The sequence below is a fragment of the Camelus bactrianus genome, chromosome 14 (assembly GCF_048773025.1).
Source record: "Camelus bactrianus isolate YW-2024 breed Bactrian camel chromosome 14, ASM4877302v1, whole genome shotgun sequence".
NCBI classification, from domain to species: Eukaryota; Metazoa; Chordata; class Mammalia; order Artiodactyla; family Camelidae; genus Camelus; species Camelus bactrianus.
Genome location: NC_133552.1, coordinates 7,404,869 through 7,432,533, shown reverse-complemented (window position 1 = coordinate 7,432,533; position 27,665 = coordinate 7,404,869). Strand labels below are relative to the sequence as shown.

Here is a 27,665-nt window from a genome sequence, read left to right as displayed (position 1 = left end):
AAAAAAAGAAACATTTAAGGAATAATAAATAAAAGTCTCTTAAAAGTTGGAAATCATGCCAATAGGAATACTATTCATTCCCTTCAGGGATTAGAAGATAAGATTAAGAACTAAAAGTAGGGAGGAAAAAAGACAATAAAACAGAAAAATCAAAAAGATGAGAAAATTAGATGACCAAACTAAGAGGCCTAATGTTCAAGTATCAGGAGTTTGAGAAAAAAGAGGGAAGAAATTATCAAAGAACTACTCCAAGAAAATGTCCCAGAACTCAAAGGACATATATCTACAGACAGACTGCCACTATGTACCCAGGACAATGATTTAAAAAAAAAAAAAGGCTGATACTAAATCACCTCTTTGTGCAATTTCAGAATAACGGAGACAAACGATCTTAGAAACATCTTGGAAGCAGATCACATGGTGAAGGACTGGGAGTAAGACCAGCACTGAACTTAGCAGAAATTGTACTAGAAGCAATAGATAACGGAGGAAATGTCTTCAAAATTATTCCAACCTCAAATTCTATATTCAGCCAATCTTGTGATAAGATGAAAAAACACTGCATGTTTTCTTTTTCAAGAAGCCTCTGGAGGTTGAATGCCCTTAAAATTAGGAAATAGACCTAGAAAGACTAAGAGTATCGGTTCATTTTCAAGAAACATCCTTAATAGGCATAAGTAAATTTAAAATTTTAAGTGTGAAATTTCCCTAGAACTTAAAATCAGTAACTAACTTTTCTGCACCAAGAGTGTGCATTAATTTAATTTACCTTTAACATAAGAGATTCTGGGGCTTCAAGGGGTGTACAGGCATCAGGAGAGCCCACCAGCTCTGCTCCGTGAATAATGACCTTCTGACCCACAGTCAGTCTCCCGTTCTTTATGAGAGCTGAGAGGGGAGGGTCTGTCTGGGCCTTAATTGCATACCATCCATCTGTAAGTTCGACCACGGCTGCTTTTGTGGTATCTACACCACTAGTTTTACTGCTAGGAGTTTCAGATGTATCTGTGCTTAATGAAGCTATTTCAGAAACACAGAGAACAAGTGTTTTTGCAGCTGTGTCATCCTTTTCCATTATCTTTTTAATAGCTGATCTTCTGCTTCTATCAATTTCCACATCATATCTAAAAAGAAAAAGAAAAATGCATTGTTTTATGAATTGTGAGTCTAGAATTTCACCGTTTAAAAAAAGCCACCAAATAACCAAGAATAAAATTAAACACCTTTATTGAAGAAATACTGAGACCAAAGAGAACTTAAAATTTGGTAGCTAGCAATATATTAAGTTTTATACTGCTAAAATATAAATAAAATATTAAAACCCCCAAATGCAAAAATGCTTTATTAGCAATCCCTAAATAGTGGATCAAATTAGTAATTCACATTCTTCAAATGGGCCAAGAGGTTAAGGAGACAGTGTGATGGAGTAGGGGGGTGGGGGTGACAACAGAACGGCTCCACACCACTGAACAGCAGTGTGGGATGGCACCTGCCACCAACAACTGGCTAGGGTACCTCTATGACCTCTGTATGCTGACATGGTATAATGCTTTAAACTTGCCTGTATTTTAGTTGAAGAAGCACCCTTTCTGGGCTTAGGCATCTGTTAGCAAATTCCTTAGGAAAGGCAAATTCCATAGCTGCCAGTTTCCATATAATCCATCTATAGTGATTATAGACCCAAACTCTAGAAATAAGCTGTGGATCCACACCTGGGGTGTCACACAGAGCCCTGAACAAATAAAGGTAGAATACATAATAAAAAACACATAAGATGATATTGAATTTAATAACCCCCAACTATTCTTTGCAAAAAAAACCTACATTGTACAAGATTATTCAGTAAGTCTTTATGAGTTAATGTATAATCAATAAGTAATATAATTTTAGAAAATGATTTGACATGTATTAAGATATACTAATAAAAATTATAAAAGTTTCATTTAATATATTAGTCAATACAATTATTTCAACTGGAAAATGAGAAACTTAACTTAAAATAATTGTATTTTTGATTAGATATTTCTTATTAAAGAGATTATTTTTAGCAATTACCTAAGAACCTCCTTCTCTAGTCCTGGTGCTCTTCTTGACATTGTTCCCTTTCTGCTCAAATCTACAACTCCTCTCCATTCTCATGCTCAGAACTAAGTAAACAGAAGCAATTAAAACAGAACCATAAACTTCTACCCTCCTGTCTACCGACTCACCAGCACCGGTTCCCTTACACTTTGGCTCCTCCTGTCATTTGGACACTAGCTCCCACCCTTCTTGCCTAGTCAAGGACATTTGTCTGGGAAATGCCTCCTCCCTCCTGCACCATCAATTTCTTCCCCCTCTACTAGATGATTTCCGTCAGCATAAAAAATATTTTCCTACCTTAAAACAAACAAACACAACAAAGCTGAACACCCTTTGACCCTACTTTCTTCTTCAGATACTGCCTCTTACTCTGCTTCTCTTCATAGCAATTCATGAAAGAATGACTGTATTCTCTCTCCAACTTCTCTTCTCCCACTGCCCTTTTACTGCATCCTGATCAGGCTTTTGCCCCACCAACCTAATGAATTATTTTTATTAAGATTAGTAAGGACCTCTACAATCCAGTGATCAATCGTCAGTTCTCACCTTTACCTATCAGCAGCAACTGACAGAGCTGGTCACTCTCCATTACCTGAAGCTCTACCTTTACTTGGTTTGCAACACACCACATTCTTTAGCATTTATTTTTGATTTGGGGGTTGCTCTTTCTCAGAGTTTCATGGCTTTGAATTCCATCTATATCCTGATAACTCTTTGAACTGCTTTCTTTGGCTTAGAGTTCACCTGTGAACTCCAGACCTGCATATCCATCCAACTGCCTACGGAACATCTCCCCTTAGATGCCTACTGATGCCTCAAACTTCAAATGTCCAAAACTGAACTCTCAATTTCCCTTCCATCCTTGGTCGTCTCCATTCATGGTATATGGTAGCTTGTTTCCTTCCAGCTGCTAATGCCATTCTTACACTCCTCATCCAATCCTTGAGCAAATACTGATGATGCTACCTTCAAAAAATACCCAGTTTCCAACTGCTTTTCACCAGCTCCCCGCCACTTCCTTGGCCCAAGCAACCATTTCTCACCTGGCTTATGCAATAGCTTCTGAAGTAGTCTCTCTGCTTTCATCCTTGCCCCTCCTTATGGTCTAATCTCAACAAGCAGCCAGAGTCATTCTTTCAAAACTAAGTCAGATCATGTCACCTCTCTGCTTTAAACATTCTAATGGTTTCCTCAGAGTAAAAGCCAAAGTTCTCGACCTCATCCATGATTCTTCTCTCACCCACTCTACTCCAGTCACACCAACCTTCCTTCTGTTCCTCAAGTTAGCATGCTCCCTGCTTTCCCCAGATGGTCCTATGCTCACTCCCTTGACATCCTTCAGGACACAGATCAAATATCAAAGTAGTCAGTGAAGCCTCCTGACTACTTACTCTTACTTAAGAACTTGCACCTCTCCTCACCCAATTCTCTCCACCCTCCTCCTTCAGCTATATCTTCAAAGTATTTGTCACTTTTTATATACTATACAGTTAACCTATTTCTTTTTAAATTTTTCTTTCCCTGTCCTGAACCCCTTCACAAGAATGACTTAGTAGGGCAGAGATTTTTGTTATCTCTAGTACTCAAGATAGTATCTGGCACACAGTAGGTGCTCAATAAATATCTGTTGAATGATCAAAAACACAGCTTGAGCTTCAGCACTCAAACATTTTGAACCATGCCCACCTGATTGCAGGGAAATCACTCTTAACCTCTACACTGTGCAGTCTACTTAATATAATTAAGTGACACAACTTACTTTTCCAGAGTCAAGAGCAGATATTTGTTACATGGGACAAATACAAGATGTAAATAACATTCCTATTTTTAAAATACAACAAAAATTTAAGGAAAAATTATTTTACCATTTTCCCCAAACTATAAATTTTGGAAAGATGTACAGGTATTTCAAAAAATACGGGCACTGGAGAAAGGTTTCTTATCTCTCTTGTCATTGGCATGATATAATACCTCCCTGACACCAAAAATTTTAAGTTATGTTTGTATAAACATTAGAATCATAAGACGATACAGTTTCTAAACTGTTGATGTTTTAGGGCACTGAAATTAACTAGTTATTTAGTGTTTCTGATATTTAAGTATTTCTGTTTAACTTGATTGAAATACACAATGAAAGAGATCAGCCACATAAGCATATGTGTGTGGGGGGAAGTTTACCAGAAGGCCGATCACACTTAACTTTTCTTATCCATCTTTATTTTGTAAAAGCCATAGGAATAATGTCCTAATCTAAGAAAAACCAGTAGAGCAAATCCTAAGACAAACCAAAATTCACTTTTCAAAAGATTTCAATAGAATATCAAGTGAACCACAATGTACTTAAAATGATTCAATGTATAAAATTTTGATTTCTGGCCAAATTTTTAAGTTTAAGAGAGATAAGGAAAGAAAAAAAAAAAAAAGGACTAATGAAGAAGAGAGGGATGATGGAATATATAAAAGTTAACAGAAAATTTCTTTTCCCAGAGAGTACCTATAAAATTCTTCTTTTCCAGCCTTTCCATCATTGGAGGGTATGAGCCATCCGCCATCAGCCAACTGAATTCCCTTTTCAGCCCATAAACCTTCTTTACCAAAGTAATCCTGGGTGTGAAACTGAAAAGACTCTGCACTTTTGCTGTTAATTTTTATGCAGTGTTTAGAAACACCATACATATATAGCTGCACAAAATAAATGACATAAAAGTTTGATAATGAATAAAAAACAAAACTAAAGAGCATGTTTCACAGAACAGAAACAAACCAAATCAGTTACCCAGTTTTTCATCTAAATATGAAAATATTAACTATAAAAATATTTAACTTACTTACTAGAAGCTAAGACATTTTTATGTAACACACATGACCCACACATCCAAGAGTCTTTCTCATTCCCCTGTGTACATGCCTCCTGCTCTGTCTGCCACAGGAAGCTGCTGTGGGGCTTGAAAAAGTCATTTAATGTTTTACAAAACCTCTTAAGTTAAAAAGCTTTCAAGGAGTCCAACCTTTTACCTCCCCATTACCTAAAATTGTAACTCGATGGTACTGGCTTAGTAAGAATCCTCTTCTAAAAATGTAAATAGCTCTTAGCAGGTTCAGGGTAATGAGTTAGTCACACTTTAAATTCAGTGAGACTACTTTCCTCTAACACGTAGCTGAGAGCACGTACAGTAATAAAATGAACATGTTTTGAAGCAGGAAGAGAAATGGTAATCCTGAAGCACAGAGAACTTTGGTAAGATAGGGGAGCAGAGGAGAAGGCAGCTGCCGCTGTACGCTGATTAGGAGGCAAGATGATTTTTACTCATCCCTTTCTGCATTAATTTTTTTCTTTCTTTAAACAAAAAAATTTGGAGATGCCAGTTAATAAAGTTGCGCAGTGCTGTAAAAGTTATTCGCATTATAGATAAAAGCATACCTGTTTATGAGAACATGCAGAGGGAACTCGGCCTTCTACTGCCACTTTCAGAGAGATTCTAGGCACAGTGGATGTTTTTGCAAGATACAGACTGCCTGGCTGTGGAAAAATACGTTGCTTTTGTTTCTTTTTAATTCGCTTATCTTGAATATCTCTGGCATTCTGAAGATTTGTAATTAAATCTATTAAAGAAAATAATTAGCAAAAAATAAAATTGAGTATGAAATTTTAAAAGCACAACCCTTGTTTTATAAAATTATATATATCACTGTGCTCTAACTTTAAATCTTCAGGGATGAAAAAAGTTTCCATTTGTAAAGAACAGAAATAGATCTATTATTTTTATTTTGAATTTGGAAGAAAATTAGCAGCCTGCCTGATAAAAAATATAATGCAATAATAGCAATCCTAGATTATGTGTCTAATAGCTTTTTCTTTTTTTCTTAAACAAGAAAGTCTACAAGTAGTTACCTTTGAAAGAAAACATCAGAATACTTTAAACTTAATCTTTGGACTTGGAAAAATTTAAGCATTACAAAAGGTTTTGAAATTAGTAATCATTATAAAAGGGGAAACTCTAAAGGCATTATTTACTATAAAAAATATATGACTGAAAGGCAAAAATAAGTCAATACAAATTTTCACATAATACCTAAAGGTTCTTTGTCACCCTTTGTGAACATTACAGCTGCTGTTTGATTGGAGTTACTTTTGTTAAGCTGATGAATTTCACTGCCATTATTTTCACTATCACCAGAGCGGCGTTCATCTATGTTTTTTTGTTTTTGTTTGTCTTCCTCCAAATTACTATTCCTGTTCACACACTGTGCATCTCTGTGAAGGTGTGATTTAGTTTTAAAAGGTGGGACAAAGACTTTCATTGGTTTGCCTGCAGATATCGAGTGTCTCCTTTTTTCATTTCTTGGGGCAGGAACCTTACAAAGTGGCTGCCCGGAAACTGATAAATTGCTTGACGACTTTTCCAAAGTCAGGTGTTCATAAAAATGAGATTTAGATAGAAACTCTTGACCAGGTGCAGTGATGTTTGGATTCTTTATTTCTTGCCGTTCCTTAGTTGTGCTACAATGGGGAGAAAATATTTGTTTCATTATTTACCAGTAAATGTACACAGACATAAATGTTTTAGAATATATACATAGAGAGAGCCTCAACTGCTACCTGGCAATCTTATTCTGGTCACTGTTTTGCATTTCATCGTGGTTGTCCTCTAGAACAATACCATGCTTTCCAAGTCTGTAACTGTCGCGCACACATCAACTCCCAGTCTTTGACTTTATAAACACGAGAGAAGAGTCTGTCAAACGTGGGTCCTCCGTTTGTCTCCTCCAGTTCCAAAGCTCCTCACTAACCCCCTTCACCAGACATCTCCTTTCTGTTCTTTCTCACAGCGACCCCTTCCCCTTTACCCCTGCCCCCAGCTAGTAACTCTGTCTCCTCGGGAGCCCCACCTTTTCAATGGTTACTCCATTTTGGTCCTTTCTCTACCAGCTGTTACACCTTTCTCAGTCAGAAAGCCTTGCCCACCCTTTTTCTCAGCCTTATCTCCCCTTCAAGCTAATACTGCTCCCTCTCCCTCACGGCCGGCCAATCTTCCTCCGCGGTTAATCTAAACGAGCTGTTTCACTTCCTCACTTTCTCCTCATTGAGCTCTCACTTCCCCCACTATTCCACAGAAACTGTTCTCAGTAAAGTTGCTAATGACCGCCCAATGCCAAAAAGAACAAAGCTTCATGTGTAAACTCATTCTACTTGACCTGTGCCAGTTTTGACAGCTTTTTCCTTTTTAAAATTCTCACTGCCACGACTGTCCCTTTCTTTCTTTCCTTTTTTTTTTTAAACTGGCTTTTCCTTTTTCTCTTAAAAATATTCCTGCATTCAAAGTTGGATTTCTTCCCTAGACACTTTCCCTGGGTGATATGAGTCATTTCCATTGCTTAAATTATCGTTTAACAATAAAAATGGGAATTTATTTAACAATAAAAATATGGAATATTGTGAAATATTTTTATTTAAAAATAAAAACACGGATCTTTATGCTTGACATTCCCCAGGTGTTATTCCTGCACTTTGGACTGCATTTAGCACCACACATCCCTATCCTGATGTTCCACACTCACTGCAAACTCAGCAAGTCCAAAACTAAACTATCACCTTCCTCAGCATACATGTTCTTCCTAATTGGTATCTTGTTGAAAACCCCATACTTCCTTTTACCCAGTCCTAAACCCCTGGAACTTGAAGTTTGAAATTTTAAGGTTCCTCTTTGCCCACAGTGTTCTAAAATTTCACAAGGATATGCCTTAGCTGGGTCATTTTTATTTATGCGTTCACTCAGAGGGTCCTTTTGATCAAGGAAACTCATGTTGTTCAGTACTGATAAAATACCTTAAATTATTTCTTTGAAAACTTCTCTCTTCATTTCTCCTCTGTTCCCTCTTCCTCAAACTCCAAATTTTCAGATGTTAGACCTACAGGGCTGACTTTAAAAAATTATCTTTCATTCCTTTTTTATCTCCTTTTCTTTTTTGTTCTACATTCTGGGAGTTTTCATAACTTTTAACTCCTGTTTCTTCTACTGAGTTAGTTGACTTGTGCCATCATAGTTTTAATTTCCAAGAGCTTCTTATTTTAAGGATGCAATATGTTCTCTTTCCTGAAATTATTAGTAAGCTTTTTGACGTTTTCTTCTCCTTGTACAGTCTATTTCCTCTAAGTTCCTTTTGTTTTGGTTTTTGTACTTTGGATACTATCTTTTATAGAGGTTTTCTTCCAGTGACTAGTGATCCTTGACTATCTGGTCTTATTTCAGAGTGAAGCGCTGAACAGCTGACAGGAAGCTGTGTGCTGTAGGGCTCGGCAATTGTTGGCTTCTTGGTGATGTGGCTATGTGGTTTCATTTCAGTACCCACCACTGCCAGCATTTTTAGTTTTTCCTACTGGGCTGGTCCTATTACCCAGAAAAAATACCTTCCAGTCTTCTGCCTAGAGGCCTGGCTGCTGGCATTTGGGAGCTAAATGTGGGAAGGAGGTTAGGGAGTCTCACTATTTGATATACAGATTTCTAATTAATCTCTGTTTTCAGTACTTCCCCCAACCCCATCCCCAATTTAGAATCCTTCTAATTCATCTCCAGAGAATGACCTTCTGGTCTTTTGGCAGAAGAGGGATAATTGCCTGCCTGTGTTGGGGAGAGGGCATATCTGTTTCCTGAACAGATTTTCAACTCATCTTCGTATTTTCTACCTCACCTTAAGAAGTATATGTTGCTGCCAATTTTAGTCTTTCTCAGGTTCTTTGGGGAAACCAGGTAGCTTCTCTGCTTGCTCAGGTTTTAGCTTGCTATGTCTTTCTAAGTCATTCATGCTTTTTAGCTTCCAAAATGTTACTGTTTCTTCTGATCACTATTCTTATGGATTTATACATTAAAAAAAAATTCTTAGTAACTAGTAGGGTTTTGAGAAGGAAGAGAGATAAAGCATATTTTAAATATATGCCATCTTTTATTTTTCTTTCACTTTTATTAATATAATTGAAACATAAAATCTGCTATATTTATTGATTTTGAGTAATTTCCTTAATCCCTTTCAACCACAGTACCTTATTCACAAAACTGGAACAAAACCTGTTAGTCTACTTTACAAAGTTATGAAATTAAAGATGAGATAATAGTACGTACAGCACTATAAAGTACTACCAAAGTACAGAACTATTTAATCCTGATGCAGGCTTTCAAAAAGGGAAGTGCTAGTGTCTTTACTGTATGTTAGAGCCTTTGTTTTTTAGAAATATTTACTAAAAAACCCCACACTTTTCCTACACTGTATTAGTAGAATTAAAAAAAACTTAAACATGTCTTACCAAAAGGGTCCACAGGTAACTGGCTCTAAAGAAGTGTGATGCATAAACAATCTTCTATCTTTCACTGTGCCTAGAAAAATATTATTTTACATAATGTATTAATGAAATATGTTTTACATTATGTATTAATGACAAGCTAATGAGAGATTTTATTTCCTATGTTCATTGCACATTACTGTGAACATTTACACAAACATTTTATAAAATTATATTGTTAAAAATTTTCAGTGCATATAATGGATGCTTAGGTAAGAACTATCAATTGATTCACAAATTGATAATCATTAATACCAAACAACTCACAGTGCAAACATATGAGAAATCAGTATAAATTTAGTTAGTCATAACTTAAAGGTGTTAGCTAATTGCCGATGCAAATATAAAATTTAGTTTTATGAAGGTTTATAAGCAAAAGTTTAGGTATTACTCTTTCTCAGTATGTAACTTGTACTTCTTAAACCTTTGATTAGTCCACTGGTAGGGAGAGGACTGGTTGAATAAACCAGAACATACTGGTACAGCCCCATGATTAAGTACATGCAACCATTAGAACAAGGAAGATCACTATATATTGAGTTAAGTCACGATCTCCTGATAAATTCTAAAGTAAACAACAAACAAAGACCATGTGTGTACTGATACCTTTTGAGTAAGAAAAGTAGAATATATATACAACTATTTACTTATTTTGACAAAAAGAAACCTGAAAAGGGTAAACCAAAAACCATTAAAAACAATTACTAGTATAACAGGTGAACAGTATGGAGGGGACAGTGATGGAAACAAGACTTCTCCAAGTAAGCCTTTCTGTATTTTTGATGAATGAACTACAGAGAAGTTCTATTTATTCAAATATAAAATTAAAAAAGAAAAAGCAAATCCTAATATTGAAAACAAACTGAAACAAAAGAATCTAAGCTAATTAACAAGTTGTTAACCACAAACAAAAGAATTATTTTGAGTGACATCAGAACACAGAACTTTGACTATACATTTTTAATGATATGTATTCTTAGGACAAAAAACTGCAAAGAATTCTTAGACTTCCCTTGGTAGTTTATTATTAGTAGTAAAATTGGTATTGTCAACTTGAAGCTATTATACATATACTGTAAGACAGTGATTATCAAAGAGTGATCCGTGGAACCCTGGAGGGGGAGTACCCACAATGTTCAGAGGGGATTCAAGCTGTCAAACTATCTTAATAATAATGATGATGTTATATAAGTCTCTCTCACTGTGTTGACATTTGCACTGCTGGTGTGTCCTGCTGCATACTTTGGTGCTATGATTGTCTCATGGAAATGCACTTTATATGAAATGTACTAATCACTTTTTTCAAACAATTCCACTTTTACTTGAAAGAATAACAAACTACAATTATTCAGACTTGGGTATTCAGCAGATATTTCTTCAAAAAAGAATGAAATAAGCTTGTCACTATAAAAAAAAACAGAAAACAAGCAATAGTATTTGTTGCCAAACAAACTGAATTATAAAATTCAAGCTTTTAAAGGAAATTATAATTTTGGAAATCTTGTAACAGGCTGTTCGCTTGACAATTTCCCAATACTAAATTTTCAGATTAGATCACTGGTGACATTGACAAAAGTATTTGTTTAATATTGTGTAACAAAACATGTCAACATTTGAAAGAGCTGTATAACTCCAAACTAGTATTTTCAAAATGACCAATGCACAATGTTACAGATATTAAAATTTCTCAATTTTAATTTTGAATATGGTAAATAGAAGTAGATATAATCCACCTAAACAAATGCTCTTTGGGATCCTCAATAATTTTTAAGAGTATAAAGAGGTCTTGAGATATAAAAGTTTGAGAACCAGGACTGGAAGATAAAGGAAATAAGTAAATATGTTAATGTTATTAGGAAACAAGAATTCAGAATTTAAAGAACAGTAACACCAGCAGCTATGAGCATAGTTAGTATCCAAATATTGTTTTTTTTTAAAAAATATTAACCACTGAAAAGATCTTTGGAGATTCTTAGGATTCTAACTGGGGAGGGGAATTACATGGACATCCTAGAAAATCTTTTTGTGATAACAGAAAGCAAGAAAGTGCTCAAAGGTTAATCAAGGTATATTACAAAAAAAAAAAAAAAACTCTTGGGAAATACTTGAAGAGGTTTCTACTTTCAAATTTGGAATGATTTGAACCTCAAAAAGAATGCTTTCTTTAATAAAGAAATATATTATTTATGTGTACTTTTAAACTTTATATATCTTACAAATAAAAATCTAAGAAATCCGTTTTACTCAAGAGAGAAAGAAAAAAATTCATTTGCTACCATTAGTAATGATTACACCAACTACTTTTTACTCTGAAAACTGGTAATTTAAGGAAAAGAATTAAGTATTTTACCCTGCCTTTGTAGGAAGAACTAAGTTCGTCCCTAGTTATTAAGGGAAATTTTGTTATAAGAAATAATAAAATTTGAAAGTTACTATTTCTCAACCTTCAATTAAATAACTGATTCACGTAAATATTATGAAATCAATTGAACTAGAACCTGAGCTTCAATTATTTTACTAAGTTCTTACTAAATTCTTACAGCTTTTTAATTTAAAGTCATTATTTCATTGTCTCTTCACACTGAATTATGGAGAACCTCTAGTATAATATCTTGTATCTACTATCTCTAATATCTAGGCATTATGAAGGAAAAGCTCGCATAACAAACAAGGCAAGATACAAGTTTTAACAAACTACACTGTAAAGGCTTGCCCAATTATGCATATACCCAAAAGAGTTGAGAAAAATAACTTTAGAATATTATGTATTGTAGCTATTGGGGGGAGGGGAAGATATGGATAAAAAGCAAATTTTACCCTCTGGAGTGCTTTTTGAAGGCTTTAAGGATTTTTCTTGATTTTCTATTATCCTGTCAAATTCATTTAACAAATTTCTTTTGATTGGGGGTTCTCCTAAAAAGAAATTTCCATACACGTTTTTAAAGCAAATAGTATCAATTTTATTTTTCAAAAGCCTATAGTCCATTTTTTAAAACTGAAGTACTGACTCTTATAATATGTTAAGCAAACAATAATAATAACTTAAATAGTGAACATTCTATTTTGAAAGAAAAAATTAATTTCTCAGTATCAATTTAACTTCTATTATTTTTTTTGACCCTTTAAAATATCACTATTTATTCAGGGTTCAGCAATAAACAGATGTTACCAGATACAAAGATAAGTTACTTTTTAATGAACTAACACTTAATGTAACTCAAAGGTTTACTAGCAATAAAGACAAACAATTTCTTAAAATAATTTTTTTTGCATTACACTCAAGAAGGAATTTATTATATAGGTCCTTGAATTAGAGTCATTGAGTGGGAGAAAAGACTTTAAATTACCAAAATTACATTAAAATATTAGCAAAACTATTACGTACTTCTTGTTTAAAAATTCTACAAAGGCTGAGAGTAAACTTAAACCGTAATTCAAGTCATGTGTTTCCATGTCATACTGAGATAATATGTGTTAATAGATACTTTGCTTTTTGATGCTTTAGTAAAGGGAATGAATTTGAAGGATTTAGTAAGTAAAAATGTCCAAGCAAGGCTTTATCACTTTATCAAGTGTTGGATTATAAAGTGATTTAACTGTTTGACAAGGCTCTGTACTATTCAAGTAACCAGAAGCTGATTAAGTGCATATATATTTATAACCTAACAGAAGTGAGGGAAATTAGTGATGCTGTTGAGAACATTTATTAGAAGTCTGAGTTATTTTTATTCCTAAGCATAAGGGTTTACTATATGCATGAACAAAATGGGGTCCCATAAATAAAACTATTATTCTCCATGAAAGAATTATGCATATCTTAAAGCATCTGCACCTCAGAATTTTTCACTAGAGAACAGCAACAGTCTAAGATAAGTCTTACAAACTTACTACTTTGCCCATAACATAAACTTGGTATAGAACGTGACCTGGATAACACGTGATGAAGCAAATCTGCATCCACTGGGATGACTTCAGGGCAAAATGCACCCAGTGGAAGAATGAACTGCCTGGCTTTAGTATCCTCTGTAACAGGAAGAGACTGGACAAGAAGCCCTGTGATACTCTATCAGTCTACAGTTTTTAAAAAAGGAGCTAGTTATTGAAGGTCATCCATTTAAAAGTTGAAGAGTTAGTTTTGGCATTTACTTTCATTGTAACTAATCAACAGATTCAATTATTTAAGATTATTCCTAGCCAGAGATACTAACAGAAAAAAAAAAAAATCACACATCCAACTAACCGAATAGTCAAACCAAGTTGTTAAATACACTACATTTAAAAGAGAAGTTAGAACACAGTCCAAATGGCATTAAGACCAGAATACTATTTGCTAAGGATAACTGATTTTAGAACACTTCTTAGATTAAAAAAAAAAAAAAAAAAAGCAAGCAAGCCAACACCTATAACTAGAAGCCAACTTTTAAACTTTAGAGCCAGAACCTTTATACAACATAACTCAGCCAATGACTTCTTGGTACACAGACTCAGTGATATCAAGACTAAAACCACATTTCCCCAAACTAAACATAAAAGTCTGAAAAAATATACCTAGTGTATAATATCCTAATTGCTATAAGCTAGCATAGCAAAATTATGAAGGACTTAACAATTTAAAAAGCGATTGGCAAACCAAAAGACAAAACACTTACCAACTGTGACAAGTGCACCTCCTCTTCTTTTTCCAATTCCTGAATTTAACAAAACTGTTTCCTCATTTTTTTGGCCCGTAAAAAGAGAGTGTTTGGCATGGCTTAGCAGTTCAGAATCTGTCAACTCACCATCTTCCATAAAAGCTCTGGCAATGTCTACTGCTTCTGTTTCAAAATAGTTTTCTAAATCTTTGGAGTTGGTAGAACAAATTTCTGTATTTGTTTTCACAGGAAGATTAGGAAAAGTTTCAGCTTTCCCAATTTCCATTTTTATATTTTTAGGTAAAATCTGTTCTTTTCCCAAAAGATCAATGTTCTCAACAAGTGAGACTTCGGTTCCTAATACCAACTGTAGTTTGTCTTGCCTACACTGAATGAGAGATGGAAAAACTTTAATAGAGTGATTATTTTCTGAAGAATCCCTTTCAACGTTACGGTTATTTGTTAATTTAAATTCTTTATTGTAGTCTTTTTCTGTTTTGGAACTTACAGAGTGTTCTGGGGTTCTCTTATCGATACAAGAGAGAGGAAGTATTTTTGATACATTTTGCCTAGATGTAGGTGAATGCTGAAGACTACGGTCAGTTCTGATTAAATCAAATTCCTCAAACATTCCCTTAACTTTGCATAAGGAACTCTCAGAAACTGGAACCTGTTTTCCACTTGCTGTACTAAATCCAGAGAAAGCAGATGACAGTAAATTTTGAGGGGTATGTATCTTAGTATTTTCCCCTGAGAACTTGTCCGACTGTTCTTCATTACTTTTAAACGATACTTTGGAAAGGAGTTGCTTAGCATCATCTTCTATCTTAGAAAATACCTGTTTTGCCTTTTGGAATGCAGCATCTGATACTTGTACAGATTTTCCACTTGCTGTGCTAAAAACCCCACAAGCATTCATAGAAGAGACTGACCTGGGATGCTTTTCCACATTCAACTTACATATATCAGAAGTTTTCAAATTAATATGAAAAGGTGGTATTTCAGAAACTTTCTCCAATCCAGACATACCTGGGTCATGACATAAAATTGGTTCACTTTGAATGTCAGGTGAAACATCACGTGAACGCATACTATGTTCTTCACTCTCTGGAGAGTCAGGAAAAGTAATATCCTCTGAATCCTCCAGTGCCTTATGAGAACCTGTCACAATTTTTGTTTGGCAAGTGTCTGATTTGCTCTCAGTGTTTTGCTTAATTACCTTCCCGCCGTTATCTGTAAGTCTCTCTCTCACTTCTGTTTTATCGCTTGCTGTACTGAATGCAGGTGGTTCTATCTCAAAATTATTTGAATCAGATACGACCATTTCTGTGGCTTTATTGTTATTTCTGCATGGTGAGGAGTTAGTCACGAGCTTCTGAACACAAGTACTTTCAACTACAGCTTGTGGATAAGCGTTTGCTTCTCTTACAGTGGACATTACTTCAGAAAAACTAATGTTTTTTCTGTCTTTGACATTCTTCACTACTGGCTCAATACCAGAATTACCCATTTTATTTTTTGAGAGATATTCTGACTTATTAAATACCTCACTGGAATGACAAAAATCAGAATGGCATGAATAGCTGTTAGACATCCTGTTACTTAAATAAGTTGGATCTTGTTCTTCAGAGAGATTTTTGTCATTTTCGGTTGTGATCCTGTTTGAACGATTTCCACATGAAAGATTTCCTACATAATCCCCAGGATATTCCTTTAAACATATAACCTTGGCAGAATTTATTTTTTCTGGCTGATCATCCAGTTCTCCTTCTCTAAGCCACTTTTTGGCTTCAAATAGTGAAGCCTGACTTACAGAAATTTTCCTACCATGCCCCGTGTAAAATGCTAGAGCTGAATTTTCAATGGCTGAACAAGTGGGTTGATTTGTATAACAAGTCACAGGACTTTTTGCTGTTTCTTCTATATTTTCATGAACTTTGACTTTCAGAGATATGCTATTTGGTATGCTGAGATTTTCAGTTTGTCTGTAAAAATGATCACTTAAGAGCCTGGGTGGCATGGCACACTCTTCAGAAACAAGTTTTTTCTCCTCTAAAGAATTCTGCATTTCTTCATGCTTTCGGGCAGTTATGTCAACAGTCTCACATGCTAACTCAAAACCTTCTTTACATACCTCTCGGTCCATTAGCGTCTTTGCCCCTTGATAGCTAAAATTAGTGACTTCACTATTATCTTGCTTTTTTTCATCAAAAAGATTTTTCACTTTGTCCAAAGACTCCTTCACAATTTTTACTTTTTTTCCACTAGCTGTATGAAAACCCAACATGGTAGGTTCTTTGATCTTTTTGATTTCATATTCTGGTCCTTGCTGGAGAGTTAGTAATTGATTTTCAATACCAACTGAGTCACTTTCTTTAAGTATTTTGTCTTTAACCTTATCTAGTTCCTCATGACTTGAAATGTCTATTTTGTTGGTATTTATGCCAGAAAGTAATTCAGAATTTGAGGAATCTGAAAAGTTATTCAACTCTTCCTTGGTACATTTTTCATCAAAGAAATTTATAACTTTACTTAATGACTCTTTAGAGATGCTGATATTCTTCCCACTTGCAGTCTGAAAGGACAAACCAAAAGTGTCAAAATTTTTTATATTCTGCCTCATCTTATTAGCAGTTGACTGATTTTTATTTGACATATTAACATGAAATGTTTCTTCAGCTTTTACAACTTCCAAACAAGTTAAATCTGACAAATCTTTATTTTGAGAGTTTCCCTCCATCATATACTGGCTAGATGATTTCAGATACATGTTGTGTTGATCAGTACATGGTAAGACATCTTCATCTTTGTGAATAGAAACTGTATCATTTTTACTTGATGAACTTCCATCAGATTCTCTTAAGTTACAAACAAAACCAATACATTTGTTATCTTCATTTTCAGTATTTCTCTTGTAATCTTCAGTATTTTCTTCAACAAAAATGCCAGCTGTCATTTCAATGTTATTTTGTACTACTAGTTGGCATTTATTATTCTTCTCACTTAAATTTTTATCATTGCTATAATCTTCTTCCTTAAACTCTGAAACATCAGAATTGTTACATTTACTTAAAGAGAAAATTCTTGGATCTAATTCTGCAGGAGTTTCTCCACCAACATTTTCAATGTCACTGAACAGTTTCATAGCTTTCTGTAGTGCTTCACTAGAAATACTCAGTTTTGTGCCACGAGCCGAATAAAAGCCCCTAAACTCCACTTCATTTTTATCTGTTAAATAACCAGAAGCACTCTTGTTACAGTTGGTTGTTGACAAGCAGGCAAATTTTTGCTTATCTCCAACTTCGAATTCCTTGCTGCTATCTACCTGACTGCTAGATGGGACATTAACTGCGAGAGGAAGATCAACATCTTTCCACTCCTCAGAAGTGGTCTTTAAGACACTCATCTGATTTTCAGGCATTTCAAATGGATTATTTTGTATTATGTGGCTTGGTTTTCTAAACTGTGTAAATTCAAATTGACTTCCTGATTCTTCCAATATAGTAGAAAGTTCTGTAATTTCTGCTTTTTGGCTAGGTGTTAAATTATGGTTTGAATGAAAATCTTCCTTTAATGATAAAATTGGAGTTGTGTGACTATTTTCACTGTCAGAAATAAACGCACTATTCTGCACACACCCAGATACAGTATTCATTGACTGTGAATCAACTGCATGAGGTCTGCTTGGTTTCTTTTGACTTTTTAATGATAATGTATTTACAGTCTCAATACAAGCTAAACTAGTAGGGAAATGTTCTTCAATATCTTTGAAGAACATTTTACTTTTCTTAATGTTGTGTTCAGAGAGTTTTATCTCTTTATTAGAAGCTGTTCTAAAGCCATTTCCAAAACTGTGACTTGAAATCGAATCTGAGACTCTTGCCCATTTGTCCATGCAATCGTTACCTCTGTTTGATTTCATATTTATATTCAAGGAGACATCTGACTTTGAATCTTGACTGAGAGTCATTTTTGGTTGCTGCTTTACACTATTTCTGTTTTTCTCTGTAAGATCATGGACTTTATTTGATGAAACAAAATTGTTTGTAATCGACACTTTGGCTGCTTGTTTGTCTCCCAGGTCCGTGTGTGCTGACATGGCAGAGCTCTTGAGAACAGGTTCTCTTAAACAACTGATGTCTGCCTCATGCAGTTCCTTAGTGTTTTCTAAAATAGGAATACTCTTTTCACTAGTTATTTGAAAGGCAAAATTATTCTCATTGTCCGGGAAAAGTTCTTCAGAGTTTGAATTGACAGTTATTTTTGAAATTAAAGTAGTTTCTTCTTGGTTTTTTTGGATTACTGTGAGACTTGTATTTTGGTTGAATTGTACCTTCGTAAGAGGTGATGCTGCTGTTACATACTGTTCAGGTGTCAACAGCTCAGGTTTTCTGGAATCTTCCTTTAAAATACATGCTTCTTGACTATTTTCCAAAGAAATATTTTTGGTTAATTCAGAACCAGCTTCAGAATTCTTAGGTTTTATTTCCTCTGACATTTTATATGATTCTCCTCTAGAAATCACAACTGGGTTTGAGAGAAGGTTGTTGAAGCCAGTAGTTAAAACAGTGGTGTTATCATTGTCGTGTAAAAAGGTTTCCTGAGATTGAAAGTGAATACCACTACAGTCTTCTGAATGTGGCACTGCAGGGTGACATACTGCAGGCAAGACTTTTTCCTCTGAAACTCTCTGGCTTTTTGGATCATTGTCACAATGTTCTCCCAGCAAGCATGACATATAATCAGTTTCTGTGGTTATAAATGACTCCAGTTTTTCCTTATTGATTTTTGCTTCTTTATAATCAAGATCCTGAGATACTATTTTATTATTAGAAGAATTGCTTGCATTATTAGAACATTTTCTCAGAATTGTCCCAAAAGAGCTGGTTAAAGACAAAAGTGGCTCTTCAGAATCATTCTGTAAATGGTGTTTTTGGATGGAAGAGTGCAGTAAACCTAAACACAAAGACAAAAAATGACAAAATGAAACTGAAGTACCATCAATCACATTCACTAAATATTTTCCACTGAGTTAAAAAGGCAGTGTCTAAAACAAGAACTACATGAAAAGAAGTGCATGTCAGGTTTAAAGGAAAGAATTCTAAGTATCCTCTGTTTTGAAGTTACTACATTTCTCAACTAAAGATGTACAGGATCTAGGATTTTTCTGGTAAAATTATCAACTCAGTTAAAATTAGTATGTAGTTCAAGAAAGCAGCCAGCTGCCATAAGTAAAATTCAAAGTAGTTTTATTGGAAAATAAAATTGGAAAAAATTCTTTGCTAATTTAGACATAATAGGACTTAGAAAAGCAAGGCAAAGAAAAGGAATTACAAAGTAACCATTTCCTTTGGTTAATTCAGTCTTTCATATCAAAAAACACCAAAAAATGAACTTTTAAAAACAGGTTCTACACATGAAGTGTCCGTGAGTACCTAATCTCAGTTATAACAGGAAAGTGAGGTAAACTGCTCTGCCTAATTTTATTGACCCTCTGAATTTCCTATTAACAAGTCAGAATTATTAATCTCATTTTATTTAATCAGTGACCACTACTACATATTAGCTGTTTCATTGGTTTTATCTCTGATATATACAACATCAAGCATTTTTCTCTGAAATTAACTGAAATCTCAAACAGTTCTGTCACTCATTACACCAAATCTATTATTCAGAGATACTACCACCCACTCAAATCTTCTCAGAGGGAGATAAAAATCACCTTTTGAACATACAGTAAACCTACTGATAAACTGCTACCCAAATGAAAAATGACTTTCACTGTGCACACTCTGAACAACCAGATATATAGCAGTAACTCTAAGCAATCTCTAAATATTTAAGAAAACTATGTAACAACAAAAAAATCACTACTTTATTTTTATGACTGCCTTACATTAAACATAGCTAGCAATTAGCTTTTTTCTTTCTTTTACATGCTTTAGACAAAATACCTATTAAATAGCACAACATATTTACAGAATTGTCTAATTTACACATACTAAATACTGAAAATTAAAGCAAGAATTAAGTAGCCAAGCTCATGATGTTTATGAATCACATGTTCTGTCTCAAAAGTTATGATGATATACTACATACTATGCAAATTGATCCAACAAGTTTTAATGAAATGATTCTGAACATTGATAATCAAAGGCCTAAACAACAATGGTGTAGACATTGTCTGATACTGAATATAAAATATATGAACTATATTTAGTACCTTGTAATAGCCTATAACAAAAAAGAATATGAGAAAGAATATATATGTACAACTGAATCACTACACTGTACACCAGAAATTAACACATTGTAAATCAACTATACTGCAATTTAAAAAAAAGAGGAATATAAATTATAGATTAAAAAAACCCTAAAACACTACAGAAGACAAACCAAAAAAACTACAGAATAAAAGTAGGCAGTACGTTTTTTTAAAAAGGTTAAAGAAAGAGATTCACATATCCAGATGAGAGAGCTTATCACCATCCATAAAACTATATGCACTATTCACAAACACACACACAAAACACACAAAAAGAGTTACCTGAATCAATGTTTGTAAATGTAAGTGGTGTTTCAAAATGGTCTGCTTCTAATTGGGCTGAAGAGTGAGTTAGTTCTGATTCTTGGTCTCTCTGCATTTTTAGTCCTTGATAAGATGTTTTATCATTTATAGCATAAATAAACCTTTTAGTTTTCTTTTTCAAAGTGGATATTAAACCTGCATTTTTTAAAGCTACAGAAGTATTCTTGGTAGTCGCTGGCCAGCTTCCATTATCAACTGAACTTGTACATAAAGAATCCTCTTTCTGTGAGCAAACAGTTTGTATTTCCAACCCACTTTTAGAGGCCTCAGGTTCTTCTTTAAAGTTCGGATCAGTTGTATTACTTGAGAAATCTGCTCTGAATGTCTCTTCCGGTGATTCTCTTATCCTGAATATAGACTTTTTGATACCCTGAAGTGGAGAAGCTATTAGAGAAGAGTCAGATATTGCTTGCTTTTCCACAACAGTGGAATCTTCATGAGATTCAAGACACTGCCCTTCATCTGTCTTATTTACCACTATTTCCTCATTTAATATCTTCACTGTTTTTGATAAGCTTGAAATATGTGGCAAATAATTTTCTGAAGTAATGAAGTTGATACATTCTTTCTTTGTGCCTATGCAGTCTTCTTCTGAATTATTTTGGTCACAAGAAGAAATATGCAGTAGGGACGTTTTCTCCATTTGGGTTCCATTTAGACCCGAGAGAGTTAGCTGAGACCATTCAGATGCTGAAGATGGTATAACTTCCTTAGAGATTTTGTCAGTTCCATTCCCAAAGAGCTTCTGATTTGTTACATTTGAATCTAATGGATCACTGTCATTTGGTCCCATTTCAGATACAAATGAATGTTTATTTTCTGTCATTTGTTTTTCAGCTTCTTCATATTCATTGGTTTTTGTTTTATTGAAAATATTTTTCCTAGTCTTGCCAGTTTTTACTTTTCGTAGATTTCTTCTTTTATATTTAGAAATACATACTGGAAAACTATCTTCTTCAGAAATATCTGCAACTGTTTCATGTACTTCATCTTCTAGGACATTTGGCATTGACTTTTCAAAATGATCTTTGCAGCTATTTCCTTTACCAAATGACTCCTCTAAAATTTTCTCCAATTCTATTAAAATTTAAAATAGAAGCATTGTTAATAACATTTTATAACACAACCATATAATTCATACTATTCTCATAATTTTTTTCATAGAAACAGTATATACTAAGTAACACATAATCTAGCATTTAAAAGTTATCCTGAGTGCTAGCTATTTTTTGGGTAAGGGGGTAACAACCTTGTCCCGCTTTTCTGGTCAAAATTGATTCCAGTGTACCCAAACCTTTGATTCACACTCAATCCCTAATAACCTTTCTTTATCAGCTCGTTCAATCAGACCTCACTCAGTTTTACTGTCTACCTATCTATATACACATACATACATACACAATTTAATATTCTAAGATTTATCAAACTACATGTTCCAAATTAATTTTGTGGCCCTATCACAGAGTAAAATCTGACTTTATCCATATACACACACAGACATCCAATCCTACACATTTATACAGATATAGACACATACTAAGAATATGTAATATTCCAAAGACCTGATTAGTTACCTTTTGGTATATCTGCAACCATACTTACTTTCTAATTAGAAAATGAGGTCTTAACGTTTTGTCAGTTATAAGTCTTATTATCTATCTCTGCATTTGCAGTAATGGGTTTTGTTTTGTTTTTGTGTCACAAGAGCATCTTGAGTAGTATTATCCTAACATGATGTTTAAACATTTTCATCTAAATAAACTTAGTTTCTATTCTCAATACCTTCAATAATCAAGAAAGGAGAAGCAATGTGTCTTCTCTTTAAGAAAAGAGGAGCAATAATTTAATGATGTCAATTAAACAAAGGACTTACCATGACTTTTAGCTTTTCTTTGATTTTCATCGTCTGGCCCAGAAGGGATAAACCTATCATTTTTCTTCAGACTTTGATCATGGTTAGAAAAACAGCTTTTCAAAATCTGCAAAAGTTATATTTTAAAATCACAAGTATAAAAACTCTAACAATGCATACAGTGTATTTACCTTAAACAGACAGCAGAGTTTCGTAGATCAAAGAAATCACATATAGAGACTTCCCCAAAGGCTTAGATAAATCATAGATGATGAAAAATGCAAGATAAATAATTTTTCAAGGCATTCTAAAATCATATGCAATTGCAATAGCATAATCATTTGTCATGTTTACTTACAGCAGTAGTATCACTAGGAAATGCAGCTGCAGATGCTTCCTCATCTCTGACTGCAAAAAAAAAAAGTTCAATTTACCTATTCTGTACTACACATCATACACTGAAGTTAATGCAAAACTTATGTATTTTTTTGGTCAGACATCAAAAGACACTTGTGCATTTTATTAATGTACACATTTGAACCAAAATGAATTGATCCAAGTACAGTAAATAGAGAGGTCAATCAACACAGTGGGTAAGCTATACTCACACTTCCTTAGTACCACTCATAAGGTGGTAAGAAACTATGGTTTGGTGATCCTGACTTGAAGGTAATACTGTCCACAAGGTAATACGTACAGGTATTTCTGTCCATAAGGGCTTAGAAAATCAGATGAACCTGTCAGGTCATGACTTAAAAGCAAAAGCTTGCAGACTTAGTATTATATATATATAATAATACAGTTGAAAGATATGTCATATGTTAAACATTTCTTACTTTGCAACATGTTTTACCTATATTATTTCATCTGACAAGAAAAGAAGAAAGTTAAATACCCAGCTAAAGAGGAATCAAAATGGAATGTATTTTTGCTAGAGTAAAAAAAAAATCCTGGTTTGTATATAAATTTGACTCCTCTAAAATGCCATTTAATGCACTTGAGACTTATCTCAATCTACACTACATAGAATGAAATTATTCTGAACTACTAACAAACCTATCAAAGACAGTATTGTCTAATCTGATTACACTCTAATTATCTCTTCCTTTTTTTTTTTAACTGAAGCATTACGGATGATAACTTATCAGCATCATCATATGTAATACACATTTGCTAGTATTACCTATGAGCACAGTAGAACTAAGTGTTGGTGGTGTGGCCAAAGAACTTGACCAAGACATATCAGGATCCACCTCAGCTCCTAAACTTTCAGAAATACGTTTTGGTGTCTGACCCTGAAAATAAAGAAAATAGTTATTTATTTTATATTTTATATTACTTATTTCCCATTTCAAGTGCACTGATGATTAAGAATATGTTTCTATTCACTTATTTTTTCATTTATCAGTTACTGAATGCCTAGGTGAGTCAGCAGATACATACCTGTAAATCTCAGGGCAAAGTTAGGACACTATTGTCAAATTAATGACTACGCAATGAAAATAAACTAGGCAAAATATTTACCTTCGTGAGCTTTGGTGTATGAAATAAAGTTCCACATATCACTGGGGATAAAACAAGGGGAGAAATTACTAAGTTTTGTTTGTATTAAAATTTTGAATATTTGAAAAATAAAAAGCCTTGTTTTTAACCATACCCGACTTTTCTCTTTGAGGTGTTTCATGTGTGTATCGTAGAACAGGACTGAAACAAAATAAAACACATCCCTCAGATTACTCAAAAGAGAACAAAAACAGCAAAAAGAAACAAAATACTGATCTTATTTATAAAAAGGACTCTCAATCATATAAATTACTAGAATTATACTAGTTTTGTAATATTTTTAGATTACTTTTTAAAAAGTATTTTATGAAGAATTGAGTAACCACTAAATTATGTTTAAAATCCTCATTGAAAGTAATATATAAAGTACTCACAAATTCTAGCTGCTGGGAATTGTATATTTCAAATTTAAAAATTATGTAAAATGAATCTATAATAGTATCATATTCTTTCCAAAGAATACACAAATAATTTAGTTTAAAATGGATATTTCAAAGGCACTGCTTTTGATCATTAGTATTTTTGTTACTTAAAAATTTCATAGATATACAGAAAAACCAGTGAATTCAACAAGAAAAACAAAGTAAACGTTTCCAATGTAAAAATTATTGTATTAAAAAATGCAACCTAAAAGGAAATTATCCTCTACCAGGCTCTGAGGCAAGATGTTACCATGGAAATTAGACTCATTCCTACAAAACAAATATCACATTTAGGAAAATGTTTCATTTAAGTATTTTAATGTAATAACTTTATCATACCTTTCACTAAGACAAGAATTTGGAGGTGGGCTGGTAACATCATTTGCTTGATCCACTTTGGCCTTCATTGTGCAAAAACTTTTATGTTTACTATTGGTAACATCCTTTCCTGAAACAGTACAATAATTCAGTGAGGATATATATGTTCTGGATTGTAAATTTTCATTCTCTGGAAGTATTTAAAAACAAAAAGTCTCATCCATACTGGGAAGGAAGATGCATGGGGAATTCAGTCTGAATTGGTTTTTCAGTTTGCTGACTCCTTTCAAAAAAGGGATGTCTCAAAGGATGTCTGTCCCAATTCAACAGCCATATGCAGCATATAATATGAATAAGATATCTTGAGTGATGCAGTGAATCTATTGTGTATGATACTGCAGTTGGTAGATACACGACATTACACATTTGCCAAAATCCATAAACTGTACAAAGAGTGAACCCTAATGTAAACACAGGACTTTAGTTAATAATAAAGCATTAATACTGGCTCATCAATAAAAAGAATGCAAAAGAACAGGAACTGTAAAAAATAAAAAATTAAAAAAATGAACCAGGCAAAACCAAGTTCATCCCCAAATAAGTATTTCCCGAATAATTTAAGAATCTCGTAAAGCTGAATGATGTTGAAGATAAACTCATATGATTTTATGCAAAAGGAAGGACTGCTAAGAAGAAGAAATAGCACATTTCCTCATGTGATTTTAAGGATAACTTAAAAAAATTAACGTATTAGATGTTAGAATTGAACTAAGAAGGTTAAAAAACAGCTCAAGTCTTATTCTTCCATTTCTATACTGAATTTAAAGTAAACTTAGAAGCAAAAGGTCTCAGGAGACTATAGTCAACAGAATATTTATGCACTATAATCTTAAAAAAGTCAACTCCTCAGCAGTGAGTCCAGAGTGCCTTATTAATTTGTTCCTGTCCTTTCCTGGTTATACATCGACCATTCCCAGCAGGTTAATATTAGAGAATGAACCACTGATTCTAGGTATGTCTTTCAAGATTCTGTAGATTCAGTATAAGCTAGTTTATGGAGCTCTTCCTGACCACTAAGATAGATGGCTGTTCCCTTTACTGTGCCCACAATGTAGTACTTTGTTGTTGTTGTTTTTTTATATAAACATTTTTTTATTGAGTTATAGTCATTTTACAATGTTGTGTCCACAATGAGGTACTTTGTACATGCTCCTATTATAACATATACCAACCAGTATATTTACATATTTTCTCCCATGTAAGACTGAGTTCCTAGAGGTCAAAGGCCATCTTATTCATGTTTGTATCCTTAATACCAAGCAAGCTGCCAGGCACAAAGTAAGCATGGGTCATTTGTTGAATCAGTGATTCCCTTTTCTGTGTTCTCTTCCACATTTCATCTGCTAAATATTCTCTATGTCTTCATCCGAGGCCTCATCATAATCAATTTTCTCACCCTATATGATGACTTTCTCACCTTCCAAGCAGACAGTTGATTCCTACAGCTTTCTCTCCTACCTGTATTCTTTCTATAGTTTTAGTCTTGCATTCTCAAAAGCCCTCAGGACATCTCCACCTTCACATCCCACTACTGTCTCAAACTGCAGCCCAAACCTCAATTTACTTCTTTTTTCAATCCTTTCAAACCTTTTCCCTCTCAAACCTCCTTTCCTCCCAGTGCTTACAATTTCTAGGAATGTCACCACTGCATTCTTATTCATGCCCCAAACCTGTGATTTGATCCTTTCTTTTGACTCCTCCACATCTAGGCTAATACAGGGTCCTGTAGTTCCTATCTTCCACATCCACTTTCACTACCATTAACTCTAATTCAGGCACTTGCCCCCTATCACCTGGGCCACTCTATGTCTCCTGATTCATCTCTCTGCCCCCAGGCTTCTCGATCTATAAGAATCACCCAATTAGTTTAAAATGTACAGTGATGACCTCCATGCCCAGAGATTCTAATTTAACAGTTGCTCAGTAGTGCCTGGAATCTTCCTTTTCAGTCAGCACTTCAGAAGATTCTAATGGTCCAGGCATCACATTTTGAAAAACATATCTCCAAAGACTGCTGCCAGATTATTAGGCTTTCTACGCAAAATAAATATTCATTTATTCTACAAATACTTACTGAATACACACTATGTATACATTAGGTATCCAATAACATACAAGAAAATATTTGCCCATTACCTACATCTGCTTTGGATGTGCATTTTCTAATACGAGTTTCCTCTTTCATAGCACTTATCACTCTACAAATGCTTATGTAAGTCTCCTTCACTAGAAGCTAAGTGAGTGCAACAGGGACTACTTCCCAGAAGCAGAGAGGTAAGTCAAGATCTGAAAGATGAGTGTCATTCAGCTAGACGAGGGAGTAGGAGGGAGTAAGTTAGTTCTGGGCAGGCGTAACATAACAGTGTGTTAGAGCCACAGAGCATGGTGGTTTCAAAAAGAAATTCCGTATGAATGAAGAGTAAATTGAGGGTGGATGGGAAGAGGAATATGGCAAAATGAGGCAAGAGTTATGAGGGAACAGATTATAAAGGACCTTGTAGAGCATATTAAGGATCTGGATTTTATCATGAGGGCAAAGGGAGGTAATCAAAGGTTTGAAGCAGGAAGTAGCACAATTAAATTTGCATGTGATTTCTCTGCTCAACAACCTATCGAATAAATTCAATTTCTTTAGCCTGGCATTCAATGCCTGCCTCTACATCTGCTCTTTTCAGCCTTAGGTTGTTTATGGGTCCCTTTCAGACATGTAACACCCCAAACAGTCTGAATTACTTGCTGTTCTCTTAACAAACTACATAATCCTCATGTTTTTCCCTCTGCCTAGAATACTCACTCTACTCCATCTTCAAAT

At 34.1% G+C, this 27,665-nt stretch overlaps 1 protein-coding gene across 5 annotated transcripts in view; it reads right to left on the bottom strand.

Annotated features, from left to right (window-relative positions):
• Positions 1 to 27,665, bottom strand: part of BRCA2 (BRCA2 DNA repair associated) — a 46,371-nt gene that overhangs the window by 14,724 nt on the left and 3,982 nt on the right. For 3 of the 5 annotated variants that reach the window (XM_074378026.1, XM_074378022.1, XM_074378023.1), the window contains exons 4-18: positions 24,815 to 24,923; positions 24,148 to 24,194; positions 24,015 to 24,055; positions 23,674 to 23,785; positions 22,849 to 22,898; positions 22,512 to 22,617; positions 20,597 to 21,715; positions 14,068 to 19,005; positions 12,236 to 12,331; positions 9,383 to 9,452; positions 6,156 to 6,583; positions 5,504 to 5,685; positions 4,577 to 4,764; positions 1,562 to 1,732; positions 770 to 1,124 (exon numbers count right to left, since the gene is read on the bottom strand). In XM_074378026.1, the coding sequence (XP_074234127.1) occupies positions 770 to 1,124; positions 1,562 to 1,732; positions 4,577 to 4,764; positions 5,504 to 5,685; positions 6,156 to 6,583; positions 9,383 to 9,452; positions 12,236 to 12,331; positions 14,068 to 19,005; positions 20,597 to 21,715; positions 22,512 to 22,617; positions 22,849 to 22,898; positions 23,674 to 23,785; positions 24,015 to 24,055; positions 24,148 to 24,194; positions 24,815 to 24,923 (8,012 nt within the window). The remainder of the gene's footprint in view (positions 1 to 769; positions 1,125 to 1,561; positions 1,733 to 4,576; positions 4,765 to 5,503; positions 5,686 to 6,155; positions 6,584 to 9,382; positions 9,453 to 12,235; positions 12,332 to 14,067; positions 19,006 to 20,596; positions 21,716 to 22,511; positions 22,618 to 22,848; positions 22,899 to 23,673; positions 23,786 to 24,014; positions 24,056 to 24,147; positions 24,195 to 24,814; positions 24,924 to 27,665) is intronic. The other 2 variants (XM_074378024.1, XM_074378025.1) reach the window with 1 other exon arrangement.